Source organism: Monopterus albus, unplaced genomic scaffold, assembly GCF_001952655.1.
Source record: "Monopterus albus unplaced genomic scaffold, M_albus_1.0 scaffold10.1, whole genome shotgun sequence".
In the NCBI taxonomy this organism is placed as follows: domain Eukaryota; kingdom Metazoa; phylum Chordata; class Actinopteri; order Synbranchiformes; family Synbranchidae; genus Monopterus; species Monopterus albus.
This window is the reverse complement of record NW_018127890.1, coordinates 1,539,932-1,552,534: the sequence shown is the minus strand read 5'-3', so window position 1 is coordinate 1,552,534 and position 12,603 is coordinate 1,539,932. Positions and strand designations below refer to the sequence as shown.

At 40.8% G+C, this 12,603-nt stretch overlaps 1 protein-coding gene across 14 annotated transcripts in view; it reads right to left on the bottom strand.

Moving 5' to 3' along the window:
• spata17 (spermatogenesis associated 17) overlaps positions 1 to 12,603 on the bottom strand; it is a 76,876-nt gene that overhangs the window by 46,976 nt on the left and 17,297 nt on the right. For 9 of the 14 annotated variants that reach the window (XR_002274142.1, XR_002274141.1, XR_002274140.1 and 6 more), the window contains 3 exons: positions 10,225 to 10,467; positions 7,449 to 7,597; positions 6,748 to 6,856 (listed from right to left, as the gene is read on the bottom strand). Coding sequence is in view for 10 of the 14 variants with exons in the window: in XM_020589937.1 (XP_020445593.1) it covers positions 6,772 to 6,856; positions 7,449 to 7,597; positions 10,225 to 10,467 (477 nt within the window). In the remaining 4 variants the exon portion in view is untranslated. The other 5 variants (XM_020589940.1, XM_020589941.1, XR_002274144.1 and 2 more) reach the window with 5 other exon arrangements.

Sequence of the window (12,603 nt, the reverse complement as noted above, 5' to 3'; positions counted from 1 at the left end):
CTTTGCACCTTTGCGCACTTTAGATTAAATATGCACAATTCCCATGCAAAATGGGCCAGGAACCGCCAGGACCAGCGCTGCTGTCTAATCCCCTCTGCTGGAGTTGTTTCAGCCAGGGTTAACGGGCTCATCAGTCAACACAGACTGCTTAGCACAGGACATGAAGGCCATTTGCAGGTTTAACTGTTTGTGATTGCTTCTCTTTGCAGATCCCTCTTTTACCCCAACCCCCACAAACACTGCCTGTGCTGGCTAGTGAGCATATGAGCCTGCAATAAGACACACATACACTATGCACAGACACGCACATGTACAAACCATCTAATAGCATAGCTAAGGGTATGGCATTCACGTATGAGACTGCTTGCCAAGTCTACAACACAAAGTATACAAAATACACACACATCTTATACCACATAAAGACAATGACTACTGCAAGTGTACCATCATCTTTTGTCTGTTAGAAGTCCAGTTGTCAGGCAGACAGATTGAAAGGGTAGACAAAAGTAGACCGGTAACAGAATATGTGGGAATCTCATTATTAACAATTATAAAAGAAATTTTAAGTAAAACCATTGATATGCACTTCAAAAATATAGTGTTTAGCTTTTTTGTTGGCAAAACACACATGTACATGTCTGTATCCTCTGTGACTATCATCAACACACTGCTGCATGAGAGAGCTGTCATGGTCCTCAAATATGTCTGCGTATTGTGCACACACCATGTAGGGGCAGAATTAAGTTGCAGCTAGCTGTGGCAGATGAAGAAAACAGAAAGAAAGAGAACAAAAGTGCAAACAAACAAGACAGCAAGTGAAAGAAAGAGTGATGGCAGGAGATAGAGATGGGCAGTGATTATACCACAGTACATACAGTATGGTTCAGTGGAGCATATCTGTGCAGGACAGGCAGTCCATTAAAGCACAGACATCCCTAAACTACTTGTCTACCTGCTTTCTCTTACATCCACATACACATGAAGAGGAAACTATCTAAATATCTAAATGCTGACATAACCTCTGAATAACCATGAAACTAAGCATTTTATATTGTAGGTATTTTTTTTTATCTTCAAGTTTTGTTTACGCTTCTTATGCCTCCCAGAATAATACGTCCCTCTAACAACCTCACACCAACTATACAGTTAATTTACATTTGCAAATTTTTAAGAACTCCTGTATTCAACTAGACACCAGCGAAACAACTAAAATGCTACACTATACTATTACACTGCATTTTACTCTGCTCATGGTTGTGTTGCCTTGCTAATTGTGACCAGACAACCACAGCACAATGAAAAATAATTTTATCATTACAACTGTCATTTACTTTTTTTCTAACTTTATTACAGTATATTTAACCTGCATCATCTCCTGTTAAATTTTAGTACTTCCATAACTCTTGCTTCATGTTATAATTAAAGAACTGTAATTTTGTACCACTAATGCTAAAAGATAACTTAAATGACTTTAAAATACTCCAGATGTTTTAAAGGTTTATGTGTGTAAAAATATGTATGCTTTTTATTGCTTGTTTGTTTGTTTTCCATCTTACAGACTATAAATTTGCTCCAGACTTGGTGGGAAAAGGCCTTGACATAGGCCTAAAAAGGTTGCATTCAGGCCTAAAAAATGAATCTATAAGTACCACTGAATCCTTACATAAGTCAGATGTTGTAAATATTTACAGTATATGAAACTGTCACAACCATTTTTATTTATTTTTAAATGAGGCTTGATGCAATTTTATATAATGAAGTGTTTAAAAAAATCGGTCTGAAGTGACCCAAGTTAGTCTGGTCAAGCCAGGTCCAACAGCTCTGAACATAAATAACAGTCTAATGTCATTCATTCTCTAGGGTCACACCAAAATAGGCCTACTGATTATTTAACTGAGACTGTCCATTTAATATCATGCTCTGTGCACTAAGCCTTCATTGTTACTCTGTATGCTGGCCTCATAGTGCAAAATGCCATGGTAATGGAAGTGAAGTGTTGGGTTAATTGATAAATCTGAGGTCCTGAGTAGGAAGGAGTATGGCAGAGGGAATGTTTTATGGTTGTGCAAATGAAGGGGATGCAGAGTTTTACACATGCCATAAAATGGTTATGGAGAATTAGTGTTCTTTCTCACCTGGACACTAATGCAGCAAAGCTGGATAAATCGATGGACATAGTAACATAGGAACTGCATACACAAATATACACACATAAAAGGTGGACACATATGAGTTCATGCATTTGCTGCCCCTGTCCCACCTAATTCCATTGTCTCTACTTGTAGCCTATTTCAGAGTATAGGTATTAATTGCTAATGAATACCATTCCCATTAAAAAGCTCCTTCATACATCATTATACTGTATGTATCTCAGTGATTCATTAAGGCTGAGGCCATTTAGAGTAAGCCAGCCTGGGTGTGCATGTGTGTAGACACAATGTTCCTGTTCCCACTGCCTGAAGCTCTACACCCACAGTACAAAACCACACCTTGTCTGTGTGGTGTGGCGAGAGGATACAGCAAGAACAATACTAGAGCAACATTACTGTAAAGAGTATATGTAGGTAGGCTATCAGCAGTGGTGTGTGTACATGCAAGTATGTATGTGTATGGGTTCTTTGTGAATGTTGGTCCTGGTTTAGACTTTAACTTTAATGTCATTGTACATTGTACAACGAAATTAAAAATGCAATCCTTCGATTATAAAAAATAATCATAAACAATAAAACCCAACAAATTTACACACTCGCATCCATACACATCTGACTATTGCACAGTTCCCGTAAAATCCCATCAATCATTCAAATTTTAAGGTTTTTTTCTTCCAGAGATGGTAGGGGGCAACCGATAATCTTCTGGGCTCTGGTAATAACCCTCTGGAGCGCTCTCCTGTCTGCAGCTGTGCAACTGGCGAACCAGGCACAGACACAGTATGTTAAAATGCTCTCTATTGAGCAGTGATAGAAGGACACCAGCAGTTTCTCATTCAGATTATTTTTCTTCAAAAGACTGAGAAAATACAATCTCTGCTGGGCCTTCTTCACCAAAGCAGTGGTATTTGCACCCCAAGTCAGGTGCTGCTCAAAGGCAACACCCAAATCGAAAAGGAAAGCAAAGCACGAAGCCGCTGCAACTATGCGCGCCGCCATCTTGGAGAGATGCATGCATGACATTGTATATGTCTATGTGAATGTATTTAGGAAAACAGCGATGCCTGTGTGCATATGTGTGTATGTATCAGTGTGTGTTAGGTCTGATCAGATGTTAGCTTTTGGAAGTTGTGATGGGTGTCAGTCTAATGTGAGAGGAAGGAAAGGCTTGGAGCACAGACAGACACAGACGTGACCACTCACTGTAGTGTACTTGATTAACACGTAACCTCCTAATTAGCAATCCTATGGTTACGGGCAGTACCGCTGGTGACACAGCTAATAACACAACCACAAATTTAGCATGGACAGAGGGGGCTTTCCCATATTTCCATTCGAAATGAGTCACTGCTGGTGCATATAGCTTGTGCAGAAGCTAAAAGACATTACATGATGAGCATTACAGTGCTGGACATATTAAACATCACAACTTTAATAGTTTTAGCCACTGTTCACTCACAAAACCTAGCTTTTAGTAATCTTTTTTCATAACATCTTTGTGTGAGAACTGATTGACTTGATGCCGCACTGCCCTTTTTTGCCATTCAGTATGATTCAGATGATGATGATACCATAGAAAAATAAATTTTATATGACAGATATTGTTCAAAAATGCAAGTTAACATTTAACTAACAGAATTAGCATCACTGTGTTAATATGGCAGGTTTATCAGACAAAAATAGTGAAGTCAAAGCTATAATTCTCAAGGAAATCTCAGAATTTCAGGCTGGTGTTAAAATTTGATGCTTCAGGAGAGATACATGAGAGATGGGAATGTGAATTAATAAAGGTCAGCACTGCAGAAAAGGTCTATGAAGCTAATATTTAGTGGGGAACCTGGGAAGTCAAGGCAAGGCCACATAAGGGGCTGGAGAAAGGGCGACTATTACACAGCCCCATGGCCATTGGGTTCCTGGAGAGATGGGATCTAGCATCTATGTGATTATGTGTAGAAGTATGTGTGTCCTGACAGGCTGGACCACATTTGCATTGATAGACTTTCTTACTTTGACACAGATGGCTAAGGTAAATAGAGGTCCAGGAGTCACAAGCTATTTCTAGGGCTTGGTTTGGACTGGGGATGCTGTGTACATACTGCCAAGAATGGTGGTTGAGCCAGAGAGCTGTGGTCTGGAAAAAACTAGGCAATGGTAATGAAGAGGCTTTAGGCTGTGTAGAGGGCAGAAGCAAGGCTAAGGGGGATGATTACAAGCAGTGCTAGGTAATGTGGCAGAGGCTGGGTGAGAGGGCTGTGGCTAGGGTTTGAAAATAATTAGGAACATGGCTGGATAACATTGCTACCTAATGTGGCTGGGGGGGAGGCTGGCTTGGTACAGTATGAAGATGACGAGTACCGGGGTTGAGCTGTCCACTCCATTGGCCCTCTGAGCTGTGACAAGAAGCTCTGCTGCATGCTGCTGTAGCTGGGGGTGATGCCAGCAATAGGGCTAATGCTAATTACCACATAGAGAGAGAGAGAAGAGGCACAGTAAACAGAGGTAGAGGGAGATACAGAAAGATGAAGCGACAGACAGAGAGACGAGAGGGGGAAAATCTGGGGTCTGATGAGCTCTGAGTGACAGCAGTATGACATGACTGGGCTGGGATCAGGCACTGCTACCTTCAACAACATCCTAAACAGCAGCAGCAGTGTTATCACAGAGTAAAGGGAGGTCAAGTTTAGCCAGCATGTATGTGTGTCTGTGTGTGTTTGGGTAGTATGATGTGTCTGTGTATGCCTTTCTATGTTTGTGTGGACACCTGTAGTTTTTGCCAGGTCCACACAACCTCCAAGGACTGTTTGAAGGTTAAGACTTAGTTTTAGGGTTATGGTTAGAATTAGGTTTAGGTAAGGGCTGGGGGTAGGTGTTTAGTTGTGATTCCCTAGTGGTAAGGGGCTATGAAATACATTATATCAATGAGTGTACTCACAAGAATGGTGAGACAAAGGTGTGTGTGAGACAGAGATGTGGCATGCTGTTCATACAGTGCATGTAAAAGTGTTCAGATGCCATTTAGGCAAGTAGCAAGCAGGACGTTTTCATTTTGCAACATCCATCGGGGAAACTTGGAGGTGTGCAAACATGCACTTACACATACACATACAGTACACACTGCACTACACATTTGGAAAATTGCACTACTTTAGTCTAATTTGTTTGTATCTCATCCTCCAACATATGAACACCAAGAGCAGACGTGATGATGTAATGACATAAAATACCATAACTGGTAGAAAAACGTCTGTCATCTGTGCAGCTGTGACACACCACATGTTTTGTCTGCATGCAGATTGAGACTACATGGTGATTTCAACTTTAATGATGAGCTAAATTATCGTTGTTGGCTTTAACTTTAGTGATGTCAGTGAAAATTTTCATTTACAATGCATGCGCAAAGACAAAGACTTACCATCAATATTGTATTTTACAAATACAGCATAGATGCGCTGAGCTACACTGATCCTACTCCCCCAACCCATGATGTCAGGAGCAGGAGACCCCATTCACCCGCCCACTCACTCCCCATACTTATTTATCTCCACTTCCTGGGGCCGTGTTAGTTCATTCCCCTGTCACTGCTCTCTCCCTTCTTCCCTTGCTCCGCTCTCGCTTGTTTCACTCTTCGTTTCCGGGCAATTGGGTCTGGATGCTGGTGGTGGGGGGTAAGAGGTTGGGGTGGAGCTGCTGGGAACTTTGTGTGAGTCTGCATGTGTGTGTGTGTGCGTGCTGGGAAGTGAGCTAATAAAGGACGGTGATCCATGAAAGGCCTTGAGCAAAGACACAGTCAATTACCTAATGCCTGGACCAGACCGCAGGGCCCACGCACACACATTTTCTCTTTAACATGCTCACATACACACTCATGCATACACCTCATTTACGTATACATGGAGAGGGGGCAGCAGAGGGCATAACTGGGAATTGTGTGTAAGTGTGTGGGTGGGTGTGCATGTGCGGAGAGCGGCGATTTATTAAATTGCTGTCACTTTTGACAAATTTGTGCAACTCAAGTTGAAAGGGTTAGGTTGCACTGCTTCTCTGTTTCCTCTTTTCTTTTGAGAAGGAGAATTATAAGCCTCAGACGGAACCCCAGGCAACCCCAGGATAAACTCTTGACTGCCATCATTTTGCATGGGTTGAAAAGGGTCTGAGCTGAGCTGGAAACTCAAGACCTGGGTTTAACGTAGGTCTGACGTTGATTGACTTTGATGTGTAAAAGCAAAAACGGGTATTTATTATAACAGTATTTCACTACAAGATCTGGATTACTCTAAACATATAGAAGGCACTATATGATTTCCTTCCCTTATCACCATACCATCATTTCTTCTCAGCAACTGCTTCAAATGACATGCAACACGCTAGTTTTGTTAGGATGAAAGTTAAATGTATACTGTCTAAATGTGTTTATTTAAACAAGCACATTACAGCCAAGTCTTTGGTGAACAATGATGACAATATGTGACAGTAGTTTAGTATATATGAGATATGCACGTTTACCACATCTTTATTATTCTGTGTAACATAGGGCTTGAGTGTAAAAGTGGGCTTTTTCACATTCATGGACTCTTGGTGTTTGTGGTTTTCAACCTACCTCCTCTTGGAGAGGGTGTGCAATCTACTGCGTAAAGCTCTTGACAGAGTCTGGGTGAGTAAATGAAGTGCTGCTGTGGCTCAGATGGTGGGGCAGACTTCCTGTTCCTCTGGTTGGTGAATGGCAAGAAATAACAACAAAAAGTTAGACATTATAAAAGTTGCAGTTCAGCTCAGGTTAGCGTTTAATAAAATTTCAAACAGTGATTTGGTAATGGCTGAATATGCAAATGCAAGCCCCTTTAAAAATGCGTCACTCAATTGCAATTTGACTAAAATTCTTAAGAAGTGTAGAGTGGCAAGAAGACCGGATGGTCTTTTGTACTGTAATCGGGGAAATTACTGTGTGAGACAGATCAAATAGAGGGTTAATAGCAGTAGTTTATACACGCACACGACTAAGTGGAATACGCTGTGAGTGGTAATGAGGTTATAGTGAAGTGTTTTAATACAGACACACATACATATACATACAGAATTCCTAATTAAAACTAATAAAATCTTTGAAAGAAAGCAGGGAGAAACTGTGATGGTGTTTATTAAAAAACAGTGTTGTCTTAAAATAACCCCCTGGCATACACCCATTAGTTTTCATAAATATGATGTGTCCATTTGCCGCTTAATGTTGCATAAATTGGTTTTTGCCTGTGTTGAGTGCGTACAACATACATGCTCCTATATGTATCTGTGCACTGTTCTTACAGCGTGTGACTGTGAGGTCTTAGGGACTCGTGTTGTCGTAGCTGATTCTGAGCTTCCTCCAGGTGTGTGTAAGAGGTCTGCAGACACAACGTCAGGTCAGGACAACACACACGCTGCTCAAACACATCCCCTGGCTCTCTGAACAGACCCTGGAATAACCACAACAACCAACACACACAGACACAAACACAAGAATCAGATAATGATCACTGACTCTGTTTCAAGTCCCCACCTCTTTCTTTCTCTGATCCCTCTCCCTCAGGTAATGGCTGCTGCTCCAACCAGAAGCCGGTCCTCTTCATCACTCTTCTTGTGACACAGAAAACAAAACAGATGCAGATACAGAGAAGGAGATAGAATGAGTGAAGAAAACTGTTTCATGAGAGACCAAGTCTGTCAGAATAAAAGTGAGGGATGTAGAGAGGGAAGAGGAGGAACAAAAAGTGAGCAAGATGGAGAAAAGACCGGGAAAGAGACACACATTGATTATCATGTGTGATTAGCTGCAGAGACAATCAGCGTCTGTTTCTCAATACTACCAGCGATTTTACAAATGTAATGATTTCTTTTAATTTATCATTTCTTGGGGATTTATTTCATGTGGCCAGGCAACATAATCATAGTTCTGAAACCTTGAAAAAGACTAGAATAAATAAAGAAAATAAATATTAAGAATAAAGGAGCACCATTCTTATCTTTAATTTATTATAAGAATGCCTGAAATGACACTGTTTGCAGCCAATTTCCTCTCTAACATTGTTCACCCAACTGATGCACAACTTCTGCATATATTTTTGGGAGCAAACCTCACAAATAAGTCAGTTAAATTTTCAACAGCTGTCTGTCATTTTATTCCTTGTACATCTTCTTGACATTGTGGCTCCTTCCCTGGAGTGATGGTTTCTGATGTCTACTGATAGATCAAAGCTGCAGAGACAAAGAGAAGTCATTTTTAGCAACAAGTTTTTGTGCCGTTCCCTGCCTAACCTCACTTGCCCCTCGAAAACAAGCAAAACATATTCAAGAGAGTGGTTACTGTCTTAACAAGTAAATGCCAAAATGACAAAATGCCAATCTAAATTTTCTGAAATGATTTTATATAAGTTGGCTTTAAGCACAAGCAGTAATTTTAAAACAAGTCAAGTTAAGCAGAGGACACTGCATTTATAAGTGTTACTTTGATGCAATTTTCCAAATTAGCACTCACTGGTGTTCGTTCTTTCTAGTTTTAGACTAATTGCAGGAATTCTGTTTTCATGATCCAGTACTGCAATGCAATACTGTATAATTTGTGAACGTTTCTACACTCTCTTTTGAGAGTGATGTGTAAGCTTTGTGCAGTGCAGATTAACGTAAATGTTGTTGCTTTGTTTGAGGTGACCTTCAGGCGCTGTTTGGTGTTAAGAAAGGAGGGAGTATGAGGGTGCAGAGATAGGGGGAGGGACGGGGACCCTGTCCTTGCTCCTATCGCCACAGGATCGGTGGCCTGGCCTGACCACTTCCACAGCCAGCACCTCAATCTTATCCATCACTGCTAGATAGTTATCACATCATGGAAAGAGGAGGTGTAGGGTGTAGGGGTGAGTCTGTAAAAAATAAAGGGGGACTACCTGATCTAATCACATGCAGAAACAGAGAGAAACAGACATGTATAAGTATAAAATGCATTCTTCTTTATGTCAGCGCCAAGAGACTTTCCTGATGCCATTAACGAACTCAAAATACAGCCAGCTGTCAGTGTGTGTATATGTGTGCGTGAGTGAAGTACAGCTAATAAAATTCGACACATCCACGGCTCATTTCTGCTCACTTATGTTTTACATTACTAGAAACTAATAATAGCAAAAGCACTTTGCCATAAAGAGCTACAGAGCATAAATAACACAAATGGTGAAATGGCTCCTCATCAAATCATCAGCATACGCACACATATGCATGCACATTATCACATAGACGCATGCATGACATATCGTTAGAAACGCACAGCTGGACTGATAAACTGTACTAAGGTCTAAAAGTTTGGACACACTTTCTCATTTAATGTTACTTCTTTGTTTCTGTTATTTTCTATCAGGGTTTTCGATTTTTGTAATGCTTTAAAATAGTGTATCTGACTCGGGGCCCTAGTTTGAGGCTCCATGGCATCTGATCAAGATGTATTGGTGCAGGTGGTGTTTGGGTGTGTCCATGGTCATTTCGATAATTTGATGATGAGGAAAAACACTTCAAGCACTCGTGAAAGTAGCAAAGGGACTGTACTTGATTAAAGCAGGGGTGTGTTTTGGGCGTAACGTGCAATTATTCAGTCAGTGTGTAACCTCACATCCCCTTTAAGAGATGTGTGTGAGTTCTCGTTAAGGTCACAAGCCAACTCTCTAAATATGATTACTAATCAAAAAGGTATTTATTATAGTGGTCATCTTACAGTGTCATGTTTTAATTTTCTTTTGCATGTCCTGCGCAGCGTGTCCCAGGGTATAACGAGCGTAGTGCATGAGGATTGTGCACACACCTAGACAGATGCCATGTTCTAATTATGTCAGTTTTCCTTAGGAGGAGTTTTAAAGCCTCTCTACTGTCATCAAGAACTATCCCCCATGGGGCAAGAAGGGAATGTTGGGGGGGTTCTAATAAGAATAACACTTGATAAAGGTACTACTCTCCTTCGCCTGTTTTTCCTCATTGTCAAGCTGTCTCTGTATTTTCCTCTTTATTATTGCTGCCACCTGTATCCACCTGTTTATGTCTGTAATAGCACAATGTTTGACCATCTCACCTGCGGTTTCTTGCTGGCAATAGGGGGCAGTATGGGCTTGATGGAGCAGCAGGTATTAGTTGTTTTGATCCACGGGGATGCAAGACTCTCAGGGAAACTAGGGTCTGTTGGTCCAGGCATGCCCAAGAGACAGGCCCTGCCCTTAGGGGCAAGTCTGGTTGGGGCTTGGTACTTGACCTGCCTCAGCAGTAGCTCCATCTCATGGGGGGCTGGCCTGAATGGGGAGTTGAATACTCCTGGGCACTGAAGGCAGAAAGAGAGAGAGAGGGTTGACCTTAAATTATAGAGAGTGACAGTGAGCAAATATATTATAATATGATTAGACTATGTTCTTCTGACTGACTATATTACTTTTACTGATTGCTCATAGTAACAACGCAGTAACAACTGCAAATGAAAATATCAAGGAAAATATTGAGGGGACTAAGAGATCACATGCAACAGAGCTCCCCATCTAGATGATTCAAGCCAAGGACAATGCGGTTATATGGTTAAAATGTCTTCCTAGGCATTTTAGTCCCCAAGCACTTTAATATAATAAATCCAATTGGAGTTTGGGAAAACCAAAGAGCAATTTTTTTTATTAGGGGACCATCAAATTATAGAACAGCCACACTGTGGGATAGCTTCAAAGGAAAATAACGACTCAACTATTATGGACAATATTCAGGGTAATCTGAAACATCAGTTTTGTTAACAACATTTGATACAGGTGTTTCATGTTGTTGCCCTTCATACTATGCATATTAAGCCAAACTTTGTTAAATTTAAAATTCTGTGTTCCTACTGACAACAGTCTTCACTACCTCCAGTGCACACACCATGGCTCTTGACCAACCAAAGGCTTTTGCCAGATTAAATATTTGGCTGGAGCCGTTCCATGTGCGTCAGTACACAGACAGATAACAATAAACGGGAATAACCTAACTGTATCTGTCTCAAATGTGGCGCCATAAAAGACTTGAATTTAACTGTTCTAATACACATGTACACACATATAAAACTTTGACCCCCCGTTATGAAACGGGGTAGAGATTTGCCACAGAGAGTCTCAGCAATAATTATTCAAATCACAATAATCCTTTTGCCTGTGTGTTAATTACCAGACCAAAGCTATGAGTTGGAGGACTCTCTATCTACTCTATATGCTAATAACACTGCTTGCTATTTACAGTAGGTCACTCTATGAGACTCGGACAATAGAGAGAAAAGCACTGGGAAACTGCTCCAAGTATATTGACCCAAACCCAATTCTTTTAGAATAACATATTATCAAGAATTGTTAATTGATAAATGTTTAGTTATAAGATCATCTGTAAATGTCAAGAATGAGTAGAGAGCAATTAATTCAACTCCACTGATGATGATTTCTTTAACCACTGGCTGTAGACACTATTGAATAAGTGCAACCTTATGTTATGGGCTGTTTTAAATAATGGAAAGTAAGAACATGTTTATTTAACATTACTGCATTATATAGTCTCTGCTGTGCTTTAAATTTGTTGCTGTAATACACTGAATATAATGTTAATGTGTAGTGGAGTAATAAGGCCCCAAATGTGATGTCATGCTTGCGATTAGTTGAACGGATTAGAGGCGGTAGTCTCACAGTCCTATTGCACTCAACATTTATAACTTGCACTTGCAAATGCGTCTTCTTATGTGATTTTTTTGGTCGCTGTAAACACACAACAAATAATGTTTGCCTCTAAGTGGTTCCCTTAATGTGGAAACTACACAAATGCACCCCAGTCACTGAGGAAATTTTTTCATTCCGGTACCTACTCCCCCACCATTGACATGCCAGGTCCGTCACCAAGTGATATTTCCGGGACTTCATAATCTACATATTAAGCACTGTACTGTGTGTGCCTGGCTGTAACTAAGTGTGCGAAGTAACCCTCAGAATAGGTTCTACAATAAACAACTATCTGGCAGTCTAAATGTTAGAAACACTGACATAAAATCAATGCTATCGTAATTTTCTGTGCATTTAATGACATTTATTTAGTGTTTGTTGTCAGTCTATAAAATGCAGTAGGGATGACTGAATGAATCCAACTCAAACAGGAAGGAACAGAAGGCTGGGGACATACACACCACACAAACATACACAAATGTAAATCTCACTCCTTCTAAAGACACATACAAGTATACATGCACACACAGACACGCGCACATGCAAGCCCAAATGTACCAACCTAGCTACAGGAAAGAGCAATGATGTTGACCCCAGGATCACACCAGTTCTGTCTCTGTCAGAGGGACTTGGGGCCTTTTGGTAAGCTGTGTGTGTGTTTGTGTGTGTGTGTGTGTGATAATCTGTGAGCGCGCATGTGTGTGTGGGCTGGGGTTCAAGAAGTGTGGAAGGATGAACTG